Below are 27,440 nucleotides of genomic sequence, written 5' to 3' on the forward strand. Positions count from 1 at the left end.
GTTTCTTTCTCTTGCAGTTTAGACGCTGGCCAGGTATGTTTGCAGTTCCTTCTGTAAGCAGGGTAGAAGACTTTGTCAGCAATCAGCAGTGTTTCTTCCAGCTTTAGTTCTGTGGTCCCTGATTCTTAAGAATGAAACTAACTGAAACCATGTATGGCTTTCACATGGACATACACAAAACTCCTGTACAGAGCCCTGTACAATAGCTGATCTCAGAAAAATTACTCTGATGCCCCAGAACAGTGTTGGGTCAACTTTGACTAGTTGCCTGTTGCTAGAACTTCAAGTCTTCGCTGAGCCTGTATGGTAAAATCCGGGAAGGGAGCTGTGTGTTGTTCTGTTCCTTATTTAAAATATTTCTCCTAAATGGTAGAGCCTGCTGCTTTGTGCATTGCCTGTTGCAGGGATGTCACATCTCCATATGAAAATGAAAGTGCTTACCTCATCCCCATGCTTAAAAGGGAATGTGGGTGCATTATTTGTGGGATCCATCCTTGCCCTAGCCTGTTTTAGTCCTCTGGAAACTGGAATTGAGAACACCAGTCCAGCTCATGGGACTTGAGATTGCTGTTGTTGATTGATTACTTTCTCTTCTTTCTTTATGTCATTGAACTTAGTGGTGGAACTGCTGCAGAAACTGTTTTTAAGAGCAGTCTTGACTAGTTTCTGAGTGTGAAAAATCGCTATCAGAAACTCTCATCTCTGTTGCTGCAGCATTCTGGCACTAAGCATTCCTGGCTCTCAGATGTGTTTTCTACCACTCTGGGAGATGCTGGAAATTCACCCTAGGAAGTCTGGTGCTCACCGTGAGAGCCAGTGCCAGGATAAGCTTACTTGTGCCGCTTGCCAGGTAGCTGTTCCTGCGCTGCCCAGGGGTGCGAGGTCCTCCGACCAAGAGCTCTTAGGGGGGCTGCAGCTCACTGGGATAATATTGGAGAAATACGATTTTTCCCTCGTATAAGCTCAATTATCTGTACTTGTAACAAAGTACATGATCTGTGTTACCTGCCATCTAATTGGTTTTCTGTCTGACGTTCTCGAAAAAGTTGAGAGCACTTGCTAAAATGGGGTGTTGAAAACCTCTTACAGAAGGATTTGATCCGAGTCATTCCCCTGCTGTTAAACTTGTTACCGACCCTCCCTGTCAGCACCTTCCTCCTCCCGCAGCAGCGAGGGGGGCGGCCGCCAGCTGGGGCCGAGAAGGCGCGACGGTGGACGGGGCGGCGGGCACATGGTGCAGCAAAGGGAGCCGGCGCTGCTCTCCGAGAGCCGGGCCCTCTGTCCCGCTCGGCGCCCGGCCGCCTCGCAGCGGGCACCGGGCCTCCGGGCGCCGCCGGCCCTGGCCCCGGTCGGCGGGGTCCCGCGCCGCCCCGCCGGCGCCGCGCGGGGCACGCCGGGATCGCCTCCCGCGCCGGTCCTCCAGCTTCCCATCCTGCCCTCGGCCCGCCTGAATGGGGCAGATGCAAGATGGCGGCGAACGCGAACTCCGCCGGCGGCGGCGGCCTCTCGCTCTTCGAGTGCCCCAGCTGGTGAGCGGGCGGGCTGGGGCTGCGGCCGCTCCACCGGGCCGCTTGCCTCTGGGTGTGCCGCGGGCCTCCTGCGGGATGCGGCGGAGCGCGGGTGCCCGCCGGGCCGGGCCGGGGGAGTGGCGCCGGGCCGCGGGGCTGGGCCCGGCGGCGGCCGGAGCTGGCCGGGCGTGCGTGGGGAGCACCGGGCGGGAAGGGCCGCGGGGCTGAGGTCTCTCACGGGTGTGGGGCTGAGGCCGCCTGCCCGGGCCGGCGCTCCCTGACCCCGCAGAGGTGGCGGCTGTCTGCTGCAGCGGCGCTGGGCCTGTCAGGGGTCCAGGCGCGGGGTCGTGCAGCCTGCGGGTGCATCCATGGGCAGCGACTGCCTGCGGGCTGCCTCGGCTTAACGCCACAGTGCAGCGCTGGCTGAAGCCTAGAATGCTTCCCGGAGATGCTGTGTCTCTTCCCAAGGGCTTAAACAGAATATGTGATATAGCACAAATTAAATTTTCTGCTCAAGTTGTGTATTCAGTACGAGAAATCTACCAGCTTGAAACTAGCCTGGATTTTTTTATTACACTGAGTTAAGAAGTGAGGGCAATGTGATGCGTTGGAGAAGCAGTATCAGGACCGTGACTTTGGCTGGTTTTAGAGTCGTAGAAAAGTCCGCGTTGGAAAGGATCTCTGGAAATCATCTGGTCCGACCCTCTGTCGAAAGCAGGGCCTTAGTTTAGGTTACCTGGGGCCCTGTTTCATTTGCTTTGAATTTTTTGGTACATTACTAAATAGATCTTTGCTGTACTGTCTTCTTTGGGTGTCAGAAGGATTGATTATTCAGGGAATGTGTGCAGTTATATTTTAAGTCGCATAGAAAATGACACAACATTACCGCTGAAAAGTCAAGCACTTGTATATTTGTATGAGCCAGCTACGTATGTGCATGCATGATGGCATTCTTTAATTGCATAGTCATCTGTTTTTTCCTACAGGTCCCCTACCTTTCATAGCTTTGATGATAGTGCTCAGTGAATGGATGCTTAGTGAATATGCTTTTTAATTTTGACCTGTTTTATAAGTGCCTGCTTTAGTTAGTAAAACCATTAACTCTCTCATGGAAAAGAATTGCTATTTTAGTATTTTATTTGTGCCGAACATATACAATAACAAACATCCGTATGAGACAAGATGGTGCAGCATAAAATGATGACACGACAGAGTAGATAAAGCCAAAAAATACTCAGTGTTAGTACTTTCTGGATATTCAACTTGAAATGTGAAATATCATATCTTTAATTTTTTTTTCTTAGTGTTTTTATACAAAAGCATTCACAACTTGCATTATATTCAGTGGTAAATTTGAATGACTTCTGCCTTTGAAAGCTATAGATTGAACAGCTGGAGAAGTATAACTTGTGAAATGCTTAGTTTCAGTAACTTGCATGCGACTGCAGAAGAATTCCTAAATAAATACCATCTGGAGGGGAGGACTGTAACAACTCTTAACTGTGAGGGCCTCTTTGGCTACATACTTTCTGGCTTCTGCTACAAACAGGGCAGGGTCTTACAGACAGACAGCTTTCTTCACTGTGCTGGTGCTGACCTGATTTGGTTTTGAAGCACAATCCCTTGCACTGAATGACAGAGAAATGAGGTGGTAGGGGTGTAAGGGAGATGATCCAAGCCAGGGTTTGACACCCAGGAGTAAGGGGGTCATGTTCGGGTGCTGGGGCCTGTTTCATTCTGACATTTCTAAGATTTTTGGTAATTTGCTTTTTGCAACCTGAATGTCCTTTTACTATAATGTTCTAAAATCTTTCTCAGGTAGAACAAAGCTCATATATGGACTCTCTCATTATGCATTCTAAGGAAGCTCTTTATTTTCCCTTGCACCTCTGCTGTACATATGCACATTGTAATATTTTAGAGACCGAGTTTGGGCAACCCTTATCTTTATACCGGGGTAGTGAAAGGCGTACCTGATACAGTTTGATCTTAGTCAAATTGTCATGCGTAGATGTGGCAGTTAATATTGGTGAAAGATTTGTTTTTGTGTGGAAAAACTTAACATTTTTCCTTAACCCTTCTTTTGAAACAGGTAAGCTGTTGTTTCGTAAGTGTGGGGAAAAAAAAAAAAAACAAACCAACCAACCAAAAAACACCAAAACTGTAGCAGGAAGCCAATATGGATGGCTTCCAGTTACAGTGTTTATCTTCTGCTGAATAGGCAACTGAAAATGGAAAGTATCAGGTAGTTACGTCTGGTGGTATTCCACTGCCTCATCCAGTAAGAGGGAAGAGCTCTCCTACCAGGTTGAATTTATTTACTTCTGGTTTATTTTTCTAGTCTGCAAAAAAAGTAGAATATATTTCATGTTAAAGCTTTACATGACTTCCACTGGCATCTACTGAATTACAGATTCTAGCTCACAGTTTTAAAGTGTTTATTCCTTTCAGAGCAAACCAAAGAGCACACAGTTATGATATTGAATAAGTGATGAGTCTTTCACAAGTAGGATTCTCCAGAGTGAAGATGGCTTGCAGTAGCAGGCTTGGACCAACAGTATTGTTATTTGAAGCTCTGACTTCCAGAAAGTCTCAGTGTAAACATATCCTGCAGGATCCTTGATGTCTTATGCAAGCACTGAAAAGTCTTCTGTATAGGTAGCAATGTAGGTCTTCGTAGGGAGAGCTTTGGGTGCCAAAAAACATGAAGTTGCAGAGAGTCTTCATGGTCAGTAGTAGCTTCTTCAATCAGCTTGAATTATCTTCGATCTCATCAACCTACATCAAAATCAAAATCACAGTATTTACCTATTTATTTTTCTGCCTCTAAGTAGAGCTGCCTTGGGGACTGCAAACACCGATCATATGAGAAATATATCTTAAATATAATCAACAGAAATAGCTTTTTTTCCTTGTCTTTACATTGTTGCCCATGCTTTTGAGATTTGCCTCCATCATTGTATCTGTTCTTTCCTAATGTGGATAGTGTTTTAGTGTCCCGTTTCCAGAAAAGACTTCTCTACTGAAATTCAAGGTTTTCATCGGTTTTATGTTCTGGCTTTGATTTAGTTTTTATGCTGTTACAGGTTACTTCTTCATAGTCCATAAAATATTTATTCTTTCTTTTCTTGTGTTTCCAACAGTTAAACTAGCTCAAGACAGGTGAAAAATAATGAATGCTGTCTTAGTACTACTTGCTTATGCCAGTACTTGTTTATGCATGTACTGTAATTCCTCCGTACGTGTTAGCAAAGACATGGGCTATGCATTTAAAATTGAAATAAAGTTGGAATAAAGATGTTGCAAATACTTTCTATGGATTAAAATTTAGCCATAGCATGAGATTAGAAAATGTCTTCAGATAACAATTACATATCCTAGTTTATTAAGACTTTTGCATACTTTCTGAGGTGGTAGTGAGTAAAAGTAATTTCCATGAGGTACAAATGGTCCAGGGTGTAGTTTTGAGGTGACCATCAGATATTTAATGGACACTGCCTGTCTCTCCTTTTGTCCTGGTTTAACCTGCATTTGGGATTGTGAATCTTTCTGAACCCTCTGCCTTGACACAGCATTAGGTGGGATGTCAGGCTTGTTCTGGAATGTACATACATTTGAAATAGCATGTTTTAAAGGCAGCAGTTGTTTCTCTTCAGTTTCTCTGAGCCAAGAACAAGCTATTCCTGGCAATGATTGTACACAAATTTCTGGAGAAGATGAGCTCTTGATTTCCGGAAATTCCACCTTGTCCTTGAATTTGGGCATGAAGGTGTGTACAGTAGTTGCACAGGCCAAGATTTTTAGGAAGTGGCTAAATTTAGGCTGCTGAGTCCACATTTGGAAACCTAAGAAATTGACCTAATTTTAAACTAACACAATAGAATTACAGTTGTCCTGCCTGTGTCCTTAATAGCTACAACTCAAAATTTTTCTTTAGACTGGGTAGGACTTACTTCAGTGAGGCTGCTGAGTTTCAGCTGGATATAGCTGTTGTAACCCCGTTGGCATGTCAACATTGAATCTTAGCCTTGTCGAAGAGATACTGTCAGCTAATTTGTAAAACTTCAGTTCTGTTATTTGGTACTTCTAGCTAGCATCACATCCAAAGCGTTAATGGCTTTGTCCTCTTTTTTTGAAATGTTTTATTTTTGTTACTCAATATGCTCCTTCCAGGGTTAAGCCCAGCTTGGGCTTTTTTTCTTCCTCTTCTTGACTATCTGTCCCTGCTTTTTCCCATTACTCTGTAGTTCTGCTGTAGAGGGTTTGCCATCAGCAGCAGAAATAATCTACACAGGTTCCTCACAGAATCATCCTGACGTAATGCACAGAGCAGTGGACTGGCCTGTAGAGCACAAGGTGACAAAACTGAAGAAACACATTTTTCTGTTTCTAATACAGAAGAAAGAATTTTTGCTTGTAGGTGTTTTAATCTTTTAAAAACCTAGACTGAAACTTGGTTTTGTTCAGTGGCATCCCTCTTAAATATTTCATTAATAATTATTCTAAGCAGTTGGTGTCTTCTGTAAGGCCAACAAATCCATACATATAGCTGCTATGGGAAAACCTGAACTTCACCGTGTCCAGCTCCCAGACTATATTGTGAAGGAACTAATTATTCAAGGCAGGGAAGTGGATGCACTATGTCTGCCAAAGGCTGACTTTGTCAGATGAACCAGCTTTCTTCAAGACTGTTTCTTTCAGAACACACAGGAAACGATCACTTTAGGAAGCAATGGAGGGATTCATACAAGAACTGTGAGTGTGTAAGGAATTGACTTTGAGGGGGCAATAGCAGGGGGAACAGAATCTGTGGGCTGACCCTTTTAGTGTTGGGGTGTTTTTTATTAATTACCTTGACAAAAGTGACCACCGTACTCGTTAGTGACACAAGCATGGTCAACATAGAGGCCAGCGTATTATCCGGTCTTTTTGGTATAATTTGAAGACCAGAACAGTAGAAACAAGATAAAATGCAGAAGTGTAAGATGGAAAATATGGACTAAGAACAAGAACAACTTCTTAAAGCTAGGAACTCACTATTCAGAAGTAAAAGGACACAAGTTTATATTCAGAAATAAAAGGGACATATACATAAGTACATAGGCTAACCTCGGAATGACCATCAATCACTAGTAACATATAACTGTTCAAAAATAAATAGACTACTACTCTACCTGATGTATAATAATATGTATCAGTTTCTAAGGTAGGGAAATGTCAGTGCTGTTGTAGAAGACACTGATGAAAATGTGTAGTCTATATTACCTGTACTTAATAATTCAAATTCAAACTTAATTCAGATTCAATTCAAACTGAAACAGATGCAGTGGGAAAGTTCATTGATGGGGAAAGAGTGATCTTACTTTGAGACAGGACAGAGCTTTAGTTGTCTAGTAAAATAAAAACAGCAGTGGTTTTCAATGGCTAAAGTATTTTTAAAGAGGGATAGTATTGGGGAATTTTCTTTATAGCTGAAGGGAGAGAACAAAAAATTTAGGATGGAAATTAAAGGATTTGATCAAAAATTTAGGATGGAAATCAAACTGTCAGAATAACAAGGCTTTGGAACAGCTTCCTGGTAGGCATAAAGGTTACAGCAAGGTGGCCTGCAACAGCAGTGGCTGGACTTCCTAGTGCTGGAGGTCCTGTCTCTTCTTCCTCTGATTTCTACAGGTAAGTTACAATTCCAACATACCTGTTCTCACTCTGAAAATGTAGGAATAATCTTATCAAATAATCATTGCATTGTTGCTCACTATTTAATATTCATTTTCCTATTTAATTCAGTGCCATTTGAATTCATGTTTTTGATGTCATAAAACCTGTAGTTCTCTCTAATAGAATATTTATGACCCTGCTCTCAGGAATTAAATTTTGTGTACAGTTTCCAAATTTCACTCTATTCTATGGAGACTTTGTTCCTGAGTAAGTAACCAAGGGAACCAGAGTGAACCGGTAAAATCTAGTTCTGTGTGGAAGTGCATTGTAACAAGAAAACATACATAGTGCCAAGGTGAAGTTGGGCAAATGCTTTAATACAAATGGAATGCTTTGTTCAGTTGAAGCAGCTACATTTCTCATCAGAAATCTTCCATAAAATATTCCTAAAACACAGTGCAATTTTTTGTGCTCAGGAAAGGTCTGTAATCATCAAGTTTGAACCACGAGCTTTTTTAACTGTGTTTCTTACAACTGGAAGTCTGGCAAGAATTATTTTAATGTTTCTAAGAGGAAATTATAAATGCCTCCCATCAACCTGCATTTTTTTTAAAGTTCAGATGCCCTAACCAGCGTATTTCCTCTAGACATAACAAGGTTGTATGAGAATTACCAGTCAGCTTTTTATCCAGTCCTCTTCTTCCACATGGGAAGAAACCATTCTGTGTGAGCTAAAGTAATTACCTAAAAGTTTTTTGCATTAACTTTGTCATAATACCTCCTTGTATTGTCAAAATTAAGTCACCTAAACAAATGCCAGTGCTAGCTTGGTCTCAATTTCTGTGGTGTATATGCTGTGCTTTGAGAAAGGCATATGACTCATTTCCATCGCTGATGCACAAGATCGGCAATAACTTTGTGTTCCACCAACATCTTGGTAAGAGGAGGATTTTTCTTAATTCTGGTTTCTTTCTATAGAAAAGAGCATGAAAACAGCCATACTAATTGAAAACAACACCCCAGATGGTCACTACCACAAGATGATAGGAAACCAATAACTTATGCGTAAGCCTTAAGTATTCTGTCCTCTTGTATGCACTCTAGGCTTTTGGCCGTCAGAAGCAAAGGAGTTTTGTGAGCTGAAGGCTCTGTCTGGGTGGTTGTATTTAACAACTTAACACCAGACCTAATCTCCACAAATATTCTAATTTTTCTTTGTTAACTTACAGTTTAATTCCACAACACTGAGTGACAGTTCTTTCTACAAATTATGCAAATGGTGGAAAAGGCACTCTCCTTGTTTTCAGATCCAGAGCTCCTTGCTGCTTGTGTTTCAAGAAATAATGAATACGCTAGTTTTGTAGCATTCAGGAAGAGGACAAAAGGGAATGGATATTTGCCTGTTTTTTTCCAAGCTTTTGAAGTGATGTACTCCATTGTTTGTTGGGTTTGGGTTTTTTTTTTCCCCTTGCATGAAGTCATTTGTACTGGTTATCATCCTTGTGCCCTTCTCAACAAGAGAACCAGAACTAATACAGCATTCAAGATGTGAAAACATTGTATTTTTATAGTTTCTTCCTTATGATGTCTTTGCTTTGTCAACTGTTGATGAGTGTTCCTCTGATTCTTTCTGAACATAGTCATGAAGGCTATAGATCTTTCCTGAGTGGCAGGAAGGAGCATGGAGCTCCTGATTGTGTTTGTGTGGTGGAGGTGGTCTTTCTCTAGCGTGTGCTAGCACTCAAGAGTGCTGATTTCTGCCCCCCCCCCGATGTTTCGATATTTTCTCAAACAGTAGCTCGGTATCATGAGATTCATTTCCAGCATTGTAGTCTGATTTGTTTCCTGCATAGCTGTTGTCATAAGTGATTTTTCTCATTTGTTCGCTGGCTCCTTTTTTCCAGACTGCATATAAACATCACAGAGCCCTTGCAGAACCATGCTCCTTCCTGACTCTTAATCGTTTACATTCCCTCATGGATTAGTGTTTGTTTTCCCTGTCACACCTTAAGACCATTTGATAATTTGGCCAAAAGCTTTTTTTTAAAATGCCAGTCTACTGTACTGGTAGCTTTGTTTACATCTCCTTGGTTGTCTCCAGTAATTCTGGTAGATTGTGTGATACTACTTGCCTCTTCAAAAAACATGTGAATTATTTCTCTCAAGTATTATTTTCAAGTATAATCTCAATCGGAGATATGGAAGCGGTACTACAGATGGTTAGCCTAGGCTCCTCTTCAGTCTGGAAAAGGAAGAACTGAGAGAGATGTTGGGTGTCTTCAATAGCAAACAGAAAGTCTGTAGGAGACAACTGTTTGCTGTCCTTTTGAGGAGAACAACTAGAGTTTGCAAAATTAGATTAATAGCAAGCAGATTTGTGGCCAAATAGCAGAGAGGGTGCTTAAGCTATATGTAGGTGACCTATGAAATTGTTTAAGTGATTCAGTGCATTCACTGAATCTTAGAGCAATTATGTAGATAGCTGTTTAAATGGATAACAGCTATGGCTCAGGAAGTCCTTGAATTGGTAACTGTTGGAAACTGGAAGAGTATTCCTGTGTGAGGCACCCAATACTGGTTACTGGAGGTAGTTTTTATTTTGTAAAAGGTTCCTTACTCTGGATTTGTCGGTTTGATCTGCCTGATACAATTCCACAAGAATGTGAAAGATAAAGAGAGTTCTTGAAGTCATACAGAAGCAGCACTGCTCTCTTGATTAAATAGGCCTCTCATTTTACAAGAGAAATGGTCTAAAGGAACATGAATACAGCATTTTTGGACCACTGTGTAAATAGTACACATCTTATATGCAAGTTTTGAAGAGTATCGCTTTAAGGAAAGTTGACCTCGCAATTAAAAAAAAAAAAAAAACCCAAAAAACAAAACACACAAAAAAACCCCAAAACAGCAACCTCCCATTAGGAGTATTTTGAGTATGAAAACAGCCCATTTATTAACTCCCCGTCCATTGTACAGGTAGTGAACAACAGTCTCAATTCCCTACTCATTTCTCATCATCCATGAATATGCCCACTTTCTCTTGCAAGAAGTTGACTGATTTGGCTAATAAGCATCAGTTTTATCCAGATACCACATTAACTCATTTCCCAGGACATTCAACTCATCTTAAGTAGAACAGAAACTATTTCAGTGCTTGGTTGTATTCTACCAAACAGGATGTTCCTTCAGCATGGTTATTGTCATCTTGGGATTCTTACAAAGGCCGAAAGGAGTAGATTATGTGTAAGTCAAAACAAGGTTTATCCTTCTTTAATCCAAGAAAAATGTTTCACTGGCATTGGAAGAACTGTTATGCCCCACGAATCGTCATGTTTCCAAAGGATAAGTGCTGTTGAGTGTTGAAGTGCAGATTAGATGACTCTATTCTGGTCTGGCTATTATTCAATTCCTATCTGTCTGCAAGTTCTGCTCAGTAACACAGTTTCTACAGCTCTGCTCTCTGCAGCTTCCTGAGGAGGGGAAGTGGAGAAGGGAGCTGCTGATCTCTTCTCCCTGGGATCCAGGGACAGAACATGTGGGAATGGTTCAAAGCTGCACCAGGGGAGGTTTAGACTGGACATGAGGAAGCATTTCTTTACCAGAGGGTGGTCAAACACTGGAACAGGCTTCCTAGAGGGGTGGTTGATGCCCCAAGCCCATCAATGTTTGAGGCATTTGGACAATGCCCTTAATAACATCCTTTAGCTTTTGGTCAGCCCTGAAGTGATCAGGCAGTTGGACTAGATGATCGTTGTAGGTCCCTTCCAACTGAAATATTTTATTCTATTCTACCACTTTTCCAGTCAGAACTTGACTTTACTGTATGTAGTTTCCACATCACTCCTGAAATATGTTTTAAAATTAGCATAATCAGTTGATACTTTCATTTCTCTGACAGTGAGGGTAGCTTAAGCAATAGATTGCTAAACTGTTATTTGATATCGCTTAGAATGCTTGGCTAAATACCATCTGGGTTTTGCAGTTTGTTACTTCTTTTTATCAATTTTCATAAACTTTCTCATTCTGACACTTCTTGGAGTTCCTTGGACTCGTTCTTAGTGAAGAAAAGCTCTGGTGTGGAATGTCCTCTCACCTCTTCTCCGATCCAGAGAAGTCATTTAATTATACTGTTATGGTCATGTTCTCCTTGCCAATCAGCCTCGTTAATTCTCTGGAAGGCTTCTTTTCTCCCAAGTAAACCTTTGGCGATTCAGTAGGCAGTCTAAGCATACTTTGTCTCAGTTAAACTTACTGAACTAGTGATCATTAACAATTAGTCCATTCGCAGGTCTTTTTTTAAGGTCACTTGCAGAATGCGGACCTGTAGAGAGCAGAAGAAGCAGAAGGCGTTCAGGCAGTGGGGACTGTGATACACAATCTGGAAGGTACAGAACAGCTTCATGTTTCTTTCGTTCAAACGCAAGCACTTGTGCTGGAGCCAAGTTCTGGTGTGACATCATTTGTCTTGGAGCAGTGCTAAGCCTGGCTGTCTGTATGTGCTCTACAGAGAGGAGAGTCTGTTGACCTCAAGTAATTCTCCATCCTTCAGAACAGTGTAGGAAAATTAGCTTAGTGGATATTTTAGCACATTAGTTAGTGGGAGAGGACTTTTTTTTAATATTGGAAATAAGAGGGGAAAAACTGCTGTCCTCTAACAGCACAGTACCACCTTTCAAACAAACTTTCTTCTAGTAGATTTTTGCAAGAGATTTCCTTTCAATGTTTTACTTCCTTGATGCGTGAGGTGAGGGGTCTGATAGGACAGAGCATGTGAGGGGTTGTTGATACATCCAAATACAGCCATTACTTCTGATCTTTGGTGACTCTGGAACTAATTAGTTTTCGATTTAGAACTAGAAAATCGTTCTACTTTTTTCATTAAAAGACTTTTCAAGTGTCTAACTTCAGCAGCCTAAGCTGTGACAGTGATTTAGCTTGTTCCAAAGGGACAGACTAAATCAATTCTGTACCAGAAATTATTTCTGTGAGTTTGTTTTGATGGTATTGTAACAGTATTTACAGCCTTACTGTGTTCAGTGTTTTGCAGGCATAGGTGGATAGGGGAAATACTGTCTAGAAAGGATTCTCAGTCCAAAAGATGCCAGAGAATAGATACATTTTTCAAGCACCTTAATTCATAGCTGAAGGCACTATCTTGTGCTGCTGCTGTGTTCAAATAAAGTTGTTTTTCTGTGTTCCAAATATTGTTTCTGTGTTCAAAATAAAGTTGAAGGTAATAGCAGAGTAAAATAACAGTAAGGGTGAAACTAAAAGTAGAGGTGATAATGAAGAATCAGAGATTGTATATGGTGAAAGATGACCACCAGATAGGATTCAGTTTACAGAAGAGGAAAGTGGTTGTGCTAGAGCACTTGGGAGCTTTCCCATAACCTAACAGGTACGTTGAAGATGTTGCTACGATGTTTTTAGGGTAGACTGACCATTGAGTATCCAGGAAGAGATCACTGAAAAGAAAAGCAGAGACCAGATTGAGTGAGTAAGTAGACTTACTTGTAGAGTTAATTTGTTGAAAGATTTACCTATTTGGAAGGAAAAAAAAAATAAAAGGTGGGGGAAGCAGCATTTGTTTGATCAAAGTAAGGCAGACTTTGTGAAAATTATCAAAAGTTGTGTCGCAGTGTAACTAGAACTTGGCAATTTCAGTGGAATGGAGAAAAACAATTTGCCAGTGCTTAGGGGCAGAAAGAGGAAACACTGAGAAGTGTACATGAATCCATGAATGAAACCTGTCTTTCAATGAAAAATGCGAGCTGAGATCTGAGGGGAGCACAGGAGGAGAGAGCAATACTCAGATGTAGCCTGGCTGTATGATCCTAGAGCAATACTTCAGAGGAGTCAGTCCCCTAGCTGTACTGGAGTGACTGGAAGAGTCAGTCCTTGTAGAACTCATCAGGCGGACTGTGTATCTTCTTTGGGAGCATTTTTACTTGTTGGTCTTTCCCCCGCGCCACTGTAATCCCGTTTCTAGGAAGCAGTCACCATTTTAGCAGATTGCCCTGGAGTTTTGCATCCTCTGCTTTTGCTGCTGCTGTTTGTTCATCCAAAAGAATAAGAATCAACATCAGCCATATCCATCTTATTTTGTTAGGATGGTATTATCCAGAATCTTAGAGAAGGGCTGAAAGAAAAGGGCTGGGTAAGAAAACTTGTGAAAGTCCCAACTGGCATATTCAGGAAGGGCTGGAGAGAGATCTGAGCAGGATCATATAATGGATTTGGAGCAAGAATGGAAAATGCTTGTGCAATACTTGAGAAAGAAATGAAGCAGAAATAATATGAAGTCTTCTTGTATGAAGTTATCTAGAAGAGCATGTCTATAGTAACCAACAACCTGGGGACACAGAAGAAACCTTCAAATTGTAAGGCACATCCCAGAAATGTGAACATCTATATTTAACCCCTTTGAACAACTTCAATTACAAGTGACCTTTCTTTCTTCTCCAACCATGCTGAGAATGTTGCTACCCATTGTCGCTGTTCTTTTGGCTTGCTCTGTGCAGTGAGCAAAGCAGTAAATGGGAATGTGATCTCCTCTGCAGTTCTTCTTCAGAAGAGCAGCAGAGGAGCCAAGAACTGGGGCACTGCTATTGCCCAGAAAGTTGGTCCAGCCATAGAGAGAAGCAGCAGTGCTATTATCAGTGAAGAAGTACTAGAGATGCAGATTTTTAGAGATCTGAGCAGAAAAAGATCATTTGCTGTCAACAGCCTAAGATCCTGTATAGTGAAGGGCAGCGTATTGATATCACAGTGGTGTCCTGGTTTTGAGCACTGTAAATACCAAATATGTTTTTGATGCTGCTAATCCTCATGGGTTCTCCCGGATATTAGCGTTGTTTTGCTGTGCATTGCCAAGTCCCATGTGCCTCTGTGCTCCCTTCACCCAGGTGGGAATAATGCTGTCTGACTGGTGAATCTGCTTCACAGGAGGTGAGCAGGGATGGAGCTATGGGGCTGGGGGAGCTGAGCTGCTGTTTGTTTGAGAATTTGGTGGAGGAGGATTGTACTGTTGCAGGGTAGGGGTCCCTCTGCCATCTAATACTGTAGTCTCTTCCATGTTACCTGTGTTGGTAGGAAAGTTTGATTATAGGGTGAGTATAGAGGAACACTGGCTGTTGGCCAACATTTTTATAATATTACAGGTGTGTGTGGAGCCCCTTTCAGGTTTTTTGCCATTACCAGTCCTAGAGGGGAAGGATGGTAGAAGTTTCTGTTCCTCTCAGCAGCTACGGGTAGAGATCTACTGTTTTGAAGGTAACATGAGAAAACAGAGCCCTTGAGCAGGCCCTTAAGCAAACAGTCCCAGCCTATCCCCTTCTCTAGTTGTTAGCCTCTTCCTGGCCTCATATCATGTTCTCTAAGGATCTGCTGTGTTCATTTTGTAAATTAGCTATTTTTCACCTGCAGAAGTAAAGCTTGAAATGCCTCATGTCCTGTTAGCTTAACTCTTATTGTAAAAAATCATGTTTTATGTGTTGTCAGAAGGAATCTGCAGGGAGGAAAATAAAATTATGGGATTTTCATATTTTCCCCAAAATAATTCTGCTTACATTTGTGTAAGCACAAATGTAAGGCACAGGTTTTGTCTGTAGCTCTAACAGAGTATTAGCTCTAACACTAGGCACAGGTTTGGTCTGTAGCTCTAATAGAGTATTAGCTCTAACACTAACAAACTTTTTATTAAATATTTTTATACTATATTTTCCTTTTTTTATTTTCCAGGGCAGGGAAACCACCACCTGGCTTACATCTGGATGTAGTCAAAGGAGACAAACTCATTGAGGTATGAAAATAGGTTTTGTATCTATTTGTATCATATACATAGGCACCAGCAGTAGAACATTTCCCAGCATTTTCCACAGTTACTCATAAGTATTCCCTTTCTCTCTCATATTAATTATTTTCAAATCGGTTTGTTTTACTCTGAAACGTCAGAATGAAGTGAATTTTCCCTTGCCTGTACTCTAAGGCTGTCTCATGCTATGCAGTGCTTCCATCAGTTATCTTCTGATTAGATGCACCGTTTGAAGGGATACAAAACTGCAGTGCTCAGCTAGCAAACAATGACACTTTGATTCCTGAACATTAAACCTGTCCTAGTAAGAGAGAGAAAAAAATAAAATGTTTGTAAGGGAAACACAATACTTTGCAGAGCCTTATTTCTTCCAAACTTAATTTTGGACCAACGCTGACATTTTGTTCCCTACAAGATACTTATATAGGAGGTATCAGACTACAGCCAGAAGGCACCTTGTCTTAGGAACTTCAGGAGCAGAAACTCAAATAATATAGGGAAAGAAATCTCAAATACAAAAGAGTAAGAGCAAAAACTCTTCACTTTGTACTGCTTGTTTGAGATACTTGTCTGGTCAGTTTATTTTTTATTTTGTTTTACAGTAAGGTTAACTAGGCATCCTGTATTTTACAGGATCGTTGCCCTGTCCTACAGTATGAAATACAGGATGATTTTTCATTCCATGTGCTGGATCTGCAAACAGTGTTGTGATTAGCACAGATACAATGAGTTATTTTTATTACAGCGAAGGAATTTGTCTGATATACACCAACTCATTCTATATTTCATATTTTGTCTTATATCGCACTAAAAGTAGCAAATAAAAAAAAAAAGGCTCTTTAACATGGTTGACAGAGAGGACTCAAGCCAGTGAATGTATTTTAGCTGTGGAGAGACTCCTAACTTGCAGTTGACTGAAACACAGAAATGTTTCTGGGCAGCAAAAGTTTGCAAAGTTGAGCCAACTTTTCTGAACAGAAACTTGGAAAATTAAGAACTCAGTGTTAGATCAAAAAAGATTTAGGTAGCTTAAAATCTTGGCTGGTTTTTAGTGTATGCTACCACAGCAGCATCAGGCAGTATTAAGTGTTCCTTCTGGTGTCTAACTGGAGAGATTTACTGTTTAGAATTTGGTTAAGTTACCAGAATATGCTTTGCATAGGAAAGCAGATAGAGATGTCAGAAATAGGTACCTCACAAATAAACTTGTGTTTTCCCAGGCCAGAAACCAGTAAAATGAGGCTTTTCTTTATAGTCCATTACTGTTGGTTTTACAGGCTGTTTTGAGAGAGTGCACTTAGTCTGGATTTAAAGATACAGAAAATTGGCAAAGCCAGTCCTAACCTAAGAGATCTTCGCTCAGCCTTAATTTGAAAGGAATTAGATTCTAACACACATTTACTGCATCTTCAGAGTAGCTCATTAGTTCATACAAGACATGGCTGAGTTGGTTCATACCCGCTACTCGGACTGAGTTGGAGCTATCCTTCACTGGCTCTTTCTAGGCACTATAGCTTTCAAACCCTTTGCATTGCGTTTGTCTTCAAACCATGGACCATGTATTCTGCTTCTCATGGTACCGTTACATGTTCAGAATCATTTTCAGAGATCAGAGAGCTGTAGTAGGACTGCTTCTCAGCTCAGCTTTCTCACTGCCATCCTAGCAGCAGCATCTGGGGTAAGGATTGTACTCAGCACTGGGTTTTCCAGTACTTCTTTCAGGCCATGTAATGAGATTCAGTGAGCAAAGCCAAATGGCAGTGACTTTGGGTTTTTTGGTATGTGGCAGGTGACCAAAGATAATGCAGCCTTCCCACCTGGGAGTCTTACTCTAGGAGATGAGTTTTTTCTTGTCATGTTTCTTTTGGATTTTTGAGTGTGGCGAGAGGGCTTTAGGATGAAAGAGTTTATATGGAGCGCTCTGCTGAATTAATCCTCAGGTGCTAGGCAAATGCCTATCATGGGAGTCCTGGTCAGGACTGAAAAAAAAGCAGCAAAATGCCATATGGAAGCTGAGGATGCACCATTGGTTTTGGCAATGGATGAGCAAACTTAGTGATGATAAATTAACAGTCAGGAATGTCATCCTGGTCATGTCAGACTCTGAGGCTGTGCTGCCTAAAGCTTTTGGACCTACAGGAGGCCCAAGCTGGCTTTGTAAGCCTGGGGTCTCTGTCCACATGGGGGAAAGTGGGTAGTACAAACATCCTGATTCCCTCTTCCTACCATCAACTCTCTTGATAACCTAAAAGAGATTCTTTTTGCTGTCATGCAGAGCACTGTTAACAATCATTGCTAGTCCGAGGTTCAGTAGAGGGTGTTATCGCACAGAGGTTGCAGAATGACTGTGGAGTTTCTGTTTTGCCTCCTGAATATCTGATGTTGGCTATCAGCGTTACTGAGATCAGTGAGGTACAGCTTACCTGCCATTCAGTGTGTAATATGTGTATTGAATGCTGTGGCAAGCGGTGACCAGGCGCAGGCACCTATGTGTGTAGCACAGAGGTCTGGCTTGCTATCGTTCTTCTGTCTGCTGAAGTAAGAATCAGAAGAGTGGGCTTGGTGGGGAAGTTCTGGCAGGCTGTTCCATGTAGCATGTATGCCAGCTATGGTTGCTTTGTGGCCTTGAACACTATATACAGCTGATGACTTAAGTCCTCTAGACTGTGGTGGTTACATGAGACAATGTACTGTGTGTATGTATGGGAACTGTGCAACAAATTAACAGCATTTGAATGTGATCCATCTGTTTCTCTTTTTGGTACATATGGCAAAGAGTTTTTCAGTTTTGTGTCTATGGCAGACAACAGTAACCAAGAAAGAACATTCTTAAATCTTGTGGATTACTGAGCACTTGATACTAACCGAGCCATCTGTGTCCCAGGTCTTGTGCAGAGGTCTGAGGTACACCTTGTGATTGCTGGGTCTGAAAAGTGCAACATTAAAAGAAGCCATGAAGTGTTTAAGCCCAGTGTATAAAGGATAACACCGGGTTATAACTCAGAGGCACAGAAAATTTTGGAAACATTATCTTGAAGTAAAGGCAATAATTTTATTTTCTCTGTTGATGATTTGGTGCAATATTTCCAATTTATGAATTCATTTGTGTCTTTGCAAAATCTCTTGAAATGCTGTCAAGTCAGAATGGTATTGTTTTGTGTGCAAATGAAACCTTACAAGGACACTTCTTTTGGTTTCAGTTGTAGACAAGAATGAGAAATTGTTGGACCGATTTTTATGGCACTTGCAATCATGAGATTGTGGAGCTGAGCACTGAAATGTGGAGTAATGAATCAGCTTGTGAAGATGCACTTGTTTCTATCAGAGTTGTGTTTACACAGGATTTTTTCAAATACACAAGAATAAAAGGAAAAGTTAATGCTGGTCTTTCTTACAAAGTGGAATTGTAGAATTCATTAGTACAAAGGTATTGAATTTGGGAAGACTCAGAGTGCAGAAAACCTAACCAGCATTTCTCAAAAGATATGTTGTAACAAACACTATGGTATTCACAGATCAATAGCTGGATGAAACAACTGTAATCTTAAGGGAAAATATCAGTGAGATTAATGGAATGATAGGTGTTGATTAAGGCTTGCGGGGAAAAGCGTAACAAAAGCACACTAGCATGAAGAATGTACGGGGAGGAGATTGACTGGTCTATTTACAGGTGGAATTTAAAAAAAAAAAAAGCGAAATAATATTCAACCAGAAAGGACTGAGGAAAGCATGTACTAGTTTAAGCTCTTTATCAGTGTCTTCTGGTTAATTCTGAGGGGAGGGTCTTGTGAAAACCAGCATTTGTAACGAGACAGAAAGTGGTAATAGAGTAGCCAGGTGAGAGCAGAATCCAGTAGACTGTTTCAGTATATTGATTTCTCGGGTTTTTATCTGAATTATACTGAGGCTTAGAGGTATGCCATTCCCCACCAGACACAAATAGATTCAGAGGAGACACCTGCATGTTTTAAATGTCCCAGCTGGAGGAAAATCACTTGAGTTTTGCATTTGCACCTCATTTGTCACCAGATAATGTACTTGACAGTGAATTGCTAATTAAGCTGTGATTCCTGTCTTATCAAATGAGACATGGATTCACAAAAAAGGATTTTTTTTTTTTTTTTTTTTTTTTAGTTAAAGTCTAAGTATTGGCACTCTTGTGGATTTTCTGCCATCCTGTGTATCAGTGAGGGTACTGATGAAGTTGTCATTTTATCTAACTGTTTGTTTTCCCAGAACTTCTTGAAATTTAATATTTTGTAGTGCTGGTTGAAATTGGCCGGTTGGTTGAGAAGTTACTTACTTTAGTAGTGGGTGTTGGGAGCTGATGGATATGCACACAGCTTGATCACCTAAATCTTGTTATTTTAAGAAAGCAGGCCAAAATATGTAAGTCAGTAGATTTCACAAAGCATTTACTCTCATGAAATCATGCTTAAAATGTATACCTTGAGCTAGTTGGGAATAAGACATTAGCAGATTGTTACCTAAGGGACCAATTAATTGTAAAGTTGTCATGATGTGTACTAGTATGGAGCTGAGTTGTTCAATTAATTCTTCTAGTGACCTAAAAGAGAGAGTAAACATACAGAAATACATTAAATACTTATTACTGAATACCAGATTATGAGAATTTACAGCATGGGGGCTAACAAATGTTCAGCAGAACGATGAGAAATCCAAGCTAGAAAATGTAGAACACATCTGGGGGGGGAAATCTGAAAAAAATCAGTTGCAAAGTGACACCTGAATGCAGCAGTGCTAAAAGCCTTGAAGTTCATAATTGGTGGGCAGATAAATAGATGTAACTTTGCAAGGTGATTTGTAGTAGAAAATGAGGTCCATGTGATTTTTATGCTTGCAGATAAGGCAGAGGAATATAAATACTATGTCTTATTCCAAGCTGTCTCCTTATTTTCTGTATGACTTGGTAGTGCCAGAGAATAAGTAACTGTCTAGGTGCTCATTGTGTCAGTCTTTCTGATAGCTCAAAAAAAAACCCAAACCAACTACCTGTAACTAGTCTGATACATTAGCTCTTTCTAGCTGAGCATGTGGTTTATACAGCTGGGAAAACTGAGGAGCAAACAACTGATTGACATGAACGCTGCTGCCAGGAAGGGAGGTCCTTCCTCATCACGCAGTCCTGGTGCATATAATCCATTGCTTCACTAGAGCCAGCTGGGGTACACAGCTGACTGAAGGCAAACTGATTCAGTCCACTAAAACAGTAGTAGACTAACGCAGCAAAAAATGCAGTAGACTAACACAGCTTTGCAAGCTGAAAACTTTGCTCAGATGTGTGGCAGTGCAATTGAGGGGAGGATTGTATATCTGGGAATGGAAGGAAGGAGAGGGGAGAAATCCGCGTGCTCTAGCAGGCAAAATGTTAATTCAGCTCAGACCATCTCATGAAAGCAGTGCTTTCCTGAACTAAGATCTGGGGTTTTTTTCTGATGGAAAACATATCATCAGCATTCCCTTGATCATGCTATTGAAACGTTGTGTGGGCTTTGGTAAACGTTTCAAAAAGCAGGAGAAGCCATCTGTTAACAAATCTGTAATGCATTGGCAGCCTTTGACTTGTGCAGCTGGAAACAAGAAAACAGGTTAGATTAAGATCTTAGGATACAGTGAGAAAGAAGGCTGCACTGCTTAGGTACTTCAGCATTTAGGCACAAGGAGTTCCTTTCAACGACATTGTCTGTTAATAGAAATATGCTGTTTACACTGTAGGACTGTGTCAACATGTTCCTTTGCTTTTCAGAGATGGTTTATGTAACTGATATTACAGTATGTAAGATCTTGTTTGAAGAAGAGATTAGAACTAGGATGAATTAAGAAGAAATGCCTAAAATTAATGGCTTACTTGAATAGATTAATATGGATTCATATCGCAGTACATATTCAGTATAGTTTTACATCTTTATAATAAAGGTCTTAAATCTCCTGTATGTACACATTTCTATACAGAAATATAATTTTGATGTTCTGTATTGGACTGGAGATCATGTAGCATAGATTCCTGGTTTAGACAAGGACCAACGTCATCTGCCTCGAGGAATGTGTAAAAATCATTGGGAGCAGATGTGAGAGAGAATCTCTTGTATGAGACAGTCTCATGCTTTGAAGAGTTATTGTCCTTCCCAGGCTGTCTTGTGTTGGCTGTTAAAGAAGGGAATAACTGGGACTCTTCCATATTCAGCTGTTCTGATTTTACAAAGAGAAGATTTGAGTTTCTGTATTGAACAGTGTCAGACAAAACTAAAATATTGATCAGATGTTGATGCTTTGTTTTGAATTTGCTCTGCTTATTCATGTTCTTGAATTTTTTCAGGAAGATCCAAAAGATTATAGGAGTCTAATATGCTTCTCTGTTTGATATTCTACCTCAGAAACTCATCATTGATGAGAAGAAGTACTATCTCTTTGGGAGAAATCCTGATCTGTGCGATTTTACCATTGACCACCAGTCTTGCTCTCGGGTCCATGCTGCCTTGGTCTATCACAAACATCTCAAGAGGGTTTTCCTCATAGATCTAAACAGCAGTAAGTAGTGTGACATTTAACCAGATAGAACTACAATATTTCAGTGCTTAAACATTTCCGAATCTGAGACACTTTTTCCTTTTCTTGTTGTTGTTGTTTGCACTGTGTGAATAGATGACTATAATCTGAATTAGCATCCTAGTGAAAGATTGGCAAGGGTTAGGAGCAAAGGAGTGTTTGCTCCAGTCAGCTTACATCTGCTTCACTTGGTGTTTAAAACAACATTTCTAGACTCTTAAGAGGCTAAGGGAAAGGAGGAAAGCGACTCAGCCTTCCCTTCACAATTTTAATGAAGGTTTCTCTTCTGAGGGTGGCTTCCCAAGATCTAAAACCTGACATACTGTTTTTTCCACTGAGGGAATGATTCCAGACATAGTATGTTGGGACCTACAAGAATCCAGAAAGTAAATGGTGCTTGTCATTTATTTCCATGACCTTTTGAGGACTTCTGATGTGTGTTACGTCAGTTTGTGAGATGGTAGGTAAAATGTACATAGCTAATGTTTTCAGCAGTACCTCAGCGACTTTTATCTCGGACCAACCATGTACAGTTTCTGAACTTCTCAGGACTTGAACTTGAATACTGTTGAGCCCAAGCTGATGACTTAACAGACTATTGTGCGTTTTGATGTTCTCAGCACATGGCACGTTCTTGGGTCATATCCGTTTGGAACCTCACAAACCCCAACAGATACCCATTGACTCCACGGTTTCATTTGGTGCTTCTACGCGGGCATATACTCTGCGAGAGAAGCCTCAGACTCTGCCATCAGCAGTTAAAGGAGATGAGAAAATGGGTGGTGAAGATGAAGAGCTCAAGGGCTTGCTGGGTCTGCCAGAGGAGGAGACAGAACTTGATGTGAGTACGATGGCACATTGTACCTAGATGGGATTTCCAGCTAAATAGCTAGCATTCCCCAATTGTTTGCTTAGGTTCAGGTTCCTAATTTCTTGGCCTTGAAGAAAGTCTGGGGTGTCTTCTGCTGGCAGATATGCACAAGCCGTCTCTTTCTGCCATGATAAGCCTGTGATTATCTTCCCAGATAATCATCAGCTATGTGATAAGCTTCCCAGAATCAGTGACCTCATAATCCTACTATTCCAATGGTCTTCTGACAAAGGCTTGCCAGGGAGTATGTGCTCTCCAACTAACATTACCCCAGGTCAGGGGTAATTTCCCACGCTGTTCCCCATTGCCAGATAATGGTGAATGCTGCCCTGTTTCCTACAGTTAGCTAGTGAAGAGGGAGAAAGCAATGTGTGTGGCATTCACAGGATTGTTGAGGTTGGAAGGGACCTCTCGGGATCATCTAGTCCAGGCCCCCTGCTCAAGCAGAGTCAGCTAGAACAGGTTGCCCAGGATCACACTCAGTCAAGTTCTGAGTATCTCTGCAGGCAGAGACTCCACAACCTCTCTGGGCAACCTGCTGCAGCACTGGAGCACCCTTTCTTCCTAGGAGTCTAAGGTTGAAGCTAAACAGTGTGCTGTGATCTTTGATATGTACAATCACATCATTAAATCAGACTTCATACAGTAGTTGCTTAAACTATTTCATCTCCAAATTTGTCATTAGAACCTGACAGAGTTTAATACAGCCCACAACAAAAGAATTTCCACGCTAACCATTGAGGAAGGGAACTTGGATATTCAGAGACCAAAGAGAAAACGGAAGAACTCCAGAGTGACATTCAGTGATGATGATGAAATCATCAATCCGGGTAAGTAGTTTGCTTTAATCTTTAGTTGTTGCCGTTAAGGCCCTCTTTCCAGTATTCTTACAGGGATTCCTCATGGCTGCATATGGATAAGGAGAACAGAAATTTGGCAGTCAATATTTGGGATCTGCTATTTCAGAGAAGCTGCCACATGTCTCACTTACTTCTTTGACCTCTCTCTGTTTCTTCTCTTCTACCTGTAAAATAACTGCATGATTTGTGCAGGACAGGGATATTGCACTCGGCTTCATTCTTGAAAATTCTGTCACATGTTGGAAAGATCTCATGGGTCCAAAAGGAGGAAAGTGTTTTAAATTTTTTTGCCTTCTTTAGAATCTAAATGGGAACTGAACTTGTTTGGTTTTCATCTGTCTCTTAATGCTTTCCTTACTGTTGCCCAATGGATATTTGTCTCAAGCTCAGAGGTTTTTTGCTACTTGTCTGCATATCTGAAACATGTCATTCTCATTCAAAATAATGCTTCTGAAGATGTATCCAATTCCTAATTAGTCATTTTTCTTCCATAGCTGTTTTATATTAATGGTGCTCCTATTAATTATATTTTATATGGATAATATTCCTATTAATAAGAGTAACTTATTAATGAGTATGCATTTTAAAATATAGTCTGGAGCTAGTTTCATTTGGCAGTGTATACCACCCAGAACAACCATTTTGATTTATAAGGTTATGCAATTTAGTGCTCAGAATATCCTAATGTAAACAGCAGTCATTTGTATTACAAAAAAGGTAATTTTTTCAGACTTTCAGAGACTTTACATTGAATTCTTCTAACTCCTCCCTCAGGGTCCCCCAAGGACTTCTGGGGCTAGCTGTTGTGCCTTTGAGCACATGCAGTGCCTTGTCAGCAGCAGCTTTCAGCCCAGAACTCCAGTCTGTCTGATCAGTGCAAGCTGGCCATCCATCTGTCCCCTTTCCACATTCTCCATTTGAGTGGAAGCCTTTCTTACCAGAATATTTGATGAGCCCACCTTGAGACAAAGCCACTAGGTGTCCCCTTAGCTCTTCTCTTTATTTGGGCGTGCTTGTGCTTACTTAGAGCTACTAGAGCACTGGCTTTGAGAAAGTCCAGTACCAATTCTTCATATAGGTTCCTTTACCTGACAGATTTTCTATCTTTTTCTGTATTCTTACTGAAAGCTTCACTGTTCTTGCCTTTACAGAGGATGTGGACCCTTCTGTTGGGCGTTTCAGGAACATGGTACAGACAGCAGTAGTCCCTGTTAAGGTACAGAGTAACTCTCAACTTTCTAATTAGTACATTAGATTGATGAACTCACTTTATGAATTAGACCTTAGAAACATAATGTTCTATGGTGGAAAGTGTTTTATTGTTAAGCAAAAGTCATGTTCATGTTGTTCATGTTTCACAATTCTCTCTCTCTTTTTTTTTTTTTTTAAAAAGCAGATTTGACCATTTCCCTTCAAATCCAGCTTTAGCTCTTTTCTTTAATAGCACATGGGATCAATGGCAATTTTCTTTCCTCCCAAAAATAAACACTTTCCAGAAATTCAGTATGGTAGTTCTAGGCATCAGTTAAAATTGTGGGAAGTGTGGAAAAGAAAAAGTAAAAATAAGAGGTTGTTTGTTTAAATACCGTAAGTGCTAAAGATTTCATAACGTTGTCTACTAGAACTAGCAGGGTTTAGACTTTGATCCAAGACGAGTGTGTTGCCAGTGCTGTACTTAATTTGAATATGCTAGGAGCAGGGAAGACTTGCAAAACTTCAGGGTAGCTAAGCAACAGTGTAATAGCAATTTCGCTTGTTGCTGGTATACACTAAATAATGTATGTGGAAAAGGATATTTCTAGATAAACCCCAGACAGCAGGAGAAGATTCAAATGATAAAGAGCTAGACAAAATCACCCAAGTGATCTAGAAGTTGCAGTTTCTTACTGGGGGGGAAGAAGGGTCTGTGTTACTGACTAAAGACCTACTTGGTCTTGTGTTCAGGACAAGCTCAAGACTGGCAAGGAGGTACAGGAGGTAAAGAGGTGCTCAGAGGTGCTAAGTTAAACCTGAGCTTCGACTTCTGTCACCCCTTCCTGCATTGTGCACCTTTAAGAGTTTATTATTAAGTGGTTTTCAAGGAAACTCAGAAGAAATCTGGGACAAAGATTGGGACATGGTCTGTAACCACTTTATATGTGGCTGGTCTGGGTGTCTTTTTGGGGAAAATTACATTGGCATCAAGTTTAAATAGCATGCTTGTTTCATGTATTTTGAATAATTCTTTAAATACTTCCATCTACAGAAAAAACGGTTGGAGAATCCAGGCTCATTGACCACAGATGATTCTGCATCACGACGTATGCAAAACTTTCCCTACAGTGGAGGATTATATGGTGGTTTACCTCCAACTCACAATGAGGCAGGTTCCCAATCGCATGGCGTCCATGGGACAGCACTCATTGGTGGTCTGCCAATGCCCTACCCCAATCTTGCCCCAGATGTGGACTTGACTCCTGTTGTGCCCTCAACAGTTAACATGAACCCAGCTCCAAACCCTGCTGTCTTTAATCCTGAAGCTGTGAATGAACCCAAGAAGAAGAAATATGCAAAGGAGGCATGGCCGGGCAAGAAGCCAACCCCTTCCCTACTGATCTGAGTTGGGTTTTGTTGAGGGAGAGTGGGAGTTATGAACTCCAGAAACTGTTTATGTGCAGTATCGTCTTTTTAAAATTTCAGTGTCCTACCAGATGTAATATCAAGATTGGAGAGGTGGAATACCCCTTAAAGATCTGTCTTCAAATGTTTTTATATGTCTGTTCAAAACAAAACAAAAAAAAAATACAGCTCCCATCTCCTTTTGAACCAAAATATCTGGCAGCCTTTTCTTAGCCATTACTGTCCCCAGAGGTCTTTACTCTGAATTTTGATCCATAAGTTGAAGGGGCAGAGTCATACAATTTAATTATCATTTATGGCGTGACCCTGCAAATTCATGTATTTAGGTGTCGTGCTTACTATGAGTAATGTTGTTCCTGCTGGACTTGCTCATAGCAGGTCAGCTGTATCAGAAGTATATGTTTGTGGGGCCAAGCCTTTCAGAAATCCCATTGGTATGAGTTCTAAAACTTGCAAAATACAGGTCAGCTTTTATTACATTTTCAAAACCCTACCAGTGTGGGACATTATCTTTTTTCCTGTTTTGTTTAGCTACAGCTTGTTTTAATTTCCACCTAAAACACTACAGCATCCCATTAGTTCATGAGAATATGGAGTTGAGATGGACAAGAAATAGGTGGGCTTCCTTAGCTGTGGTCCAGTATTGTACAATGGAGTGCTGTGTGGATGGATAAAGGGGTGTACACATGGATGGATCTGAGCTTGTGTTGGTGCTAATGGCAGCATACAAGCATGGCAAGCCTAGGAGCGTTGGACTGGTGGATAGGCACTATCTACACTGTACAAACAATAAACAACAAAGTAGTGTTGACTCCTTCCCCTCTGGTAACTTAAGGTGGAGTTAACACAGAGGAAAACAGTTTCTTTTAAACTTGGTGGCCCTTTTAACTTAAATAGTTTCATTTTTAATTGCAAATGGAACTTGTGAGCTTAGAGTATATGTGAGATGCAACAAGACACACATAAAAATGAGCAGCTATGAGCAGTGTCAGAGGACTTGCACATTTGACAACTGAAACCACAATCTGCACACTATTCTGGCTGTAGTAACAGTGGGTGAGAACTGAGTGCTACTTAAAGCTAGAATATGAATTCTCAATAGAGAATCTGCCTTGCCTTGAATAAAGCAGTGCACAGGTTAGTTTCATAATATTACATTTTTTTTACCACTTCATCACTTTTTCCCATTGAATAAAATGAGAAGCCTGATTTGGATTGTTGCTCTAGCCCTTCAAATCCTCGGGTTTAGATTTCAAAATCTGATTGACATGTATTCAGACACTATGTCTTTACTTTATACAAGGTAAGGCCAGAGCTCTGTTTTTCTTAGGTTTACTCTGGATTTTTTTACATTCTATAATGCAGTTCAGCTACGTAGTCACATTCCTTTGTTGTTTGGGGGATTTCTCCAGGAAATGTGCACTAAAATGACAGTAGTATACCCAGCTGTTCATTGTGTACAGTACTGTAGCTACCTCGCTAAGTAGTGTTGTGAAAATCTGATGGTTGCTGGAGCAGTGCTGTGTTACAGTGCATCTGGTGTG

The 27,440-nt window shown here is 40.8% G+C and overlaps 1 protein-coding gene and 1 non-coding gene across 2 annotated transcripts; both read left to right on the plus strand.

The window, feature by feature from the left end:
• Positions 1-1,233: 1,233 nt before the first annotated feature.
• PPP1R8 (protein phosphatase 1 regulatory subunit 8) lies at positions 1,234-26,025 on the plus strand. The gene is made up of 7 exons (XM_075522302.1): positions 1,234-1,529; positions 14,907-14,967; positions 21,375-21,528; positions 22,167-22,387; positions 23,103-23,247; positions 24,429-24,493; positions 25,523-26,025. The coding sequence occupies exons 1-7, from the start codon at positions 1,468-1,470 to the stop codon at positions 25,874-25,876; spliced, it is 1,062 nt and encodes a 353-aa protein (XP_075378417.1). The 5' UTR covers positions 1,234-1,467; the 3' UTR covers positions 25,877-26,025.
• LOC142419554 (small Cajal body-specific RNA 1) lies at positions 17,828-17,993 on the plus strand. Its single transcript, XR_012778586.1, has one exon.
• Positions 26,026-27,440: the final 1,415 nt, after the last annotated feature.

This window comes from Mycteria americana, chromosome 21, assembly GCF_035582795.1.
Source record: "Mycteria americana isolate JAX WOST 10 ecotype Jacksonville Zoo and Gardens chromosome 21, USCA_MyAme_1.0, whole genome shotgun sequence".
Classification (NCBI taxonomy): domain Eukaryota; kingdom Metazoa; phylum Chordata; class Aves; order Ciconiiformes; family Ciconiidae; genus Mycteria; species Mycteria americana.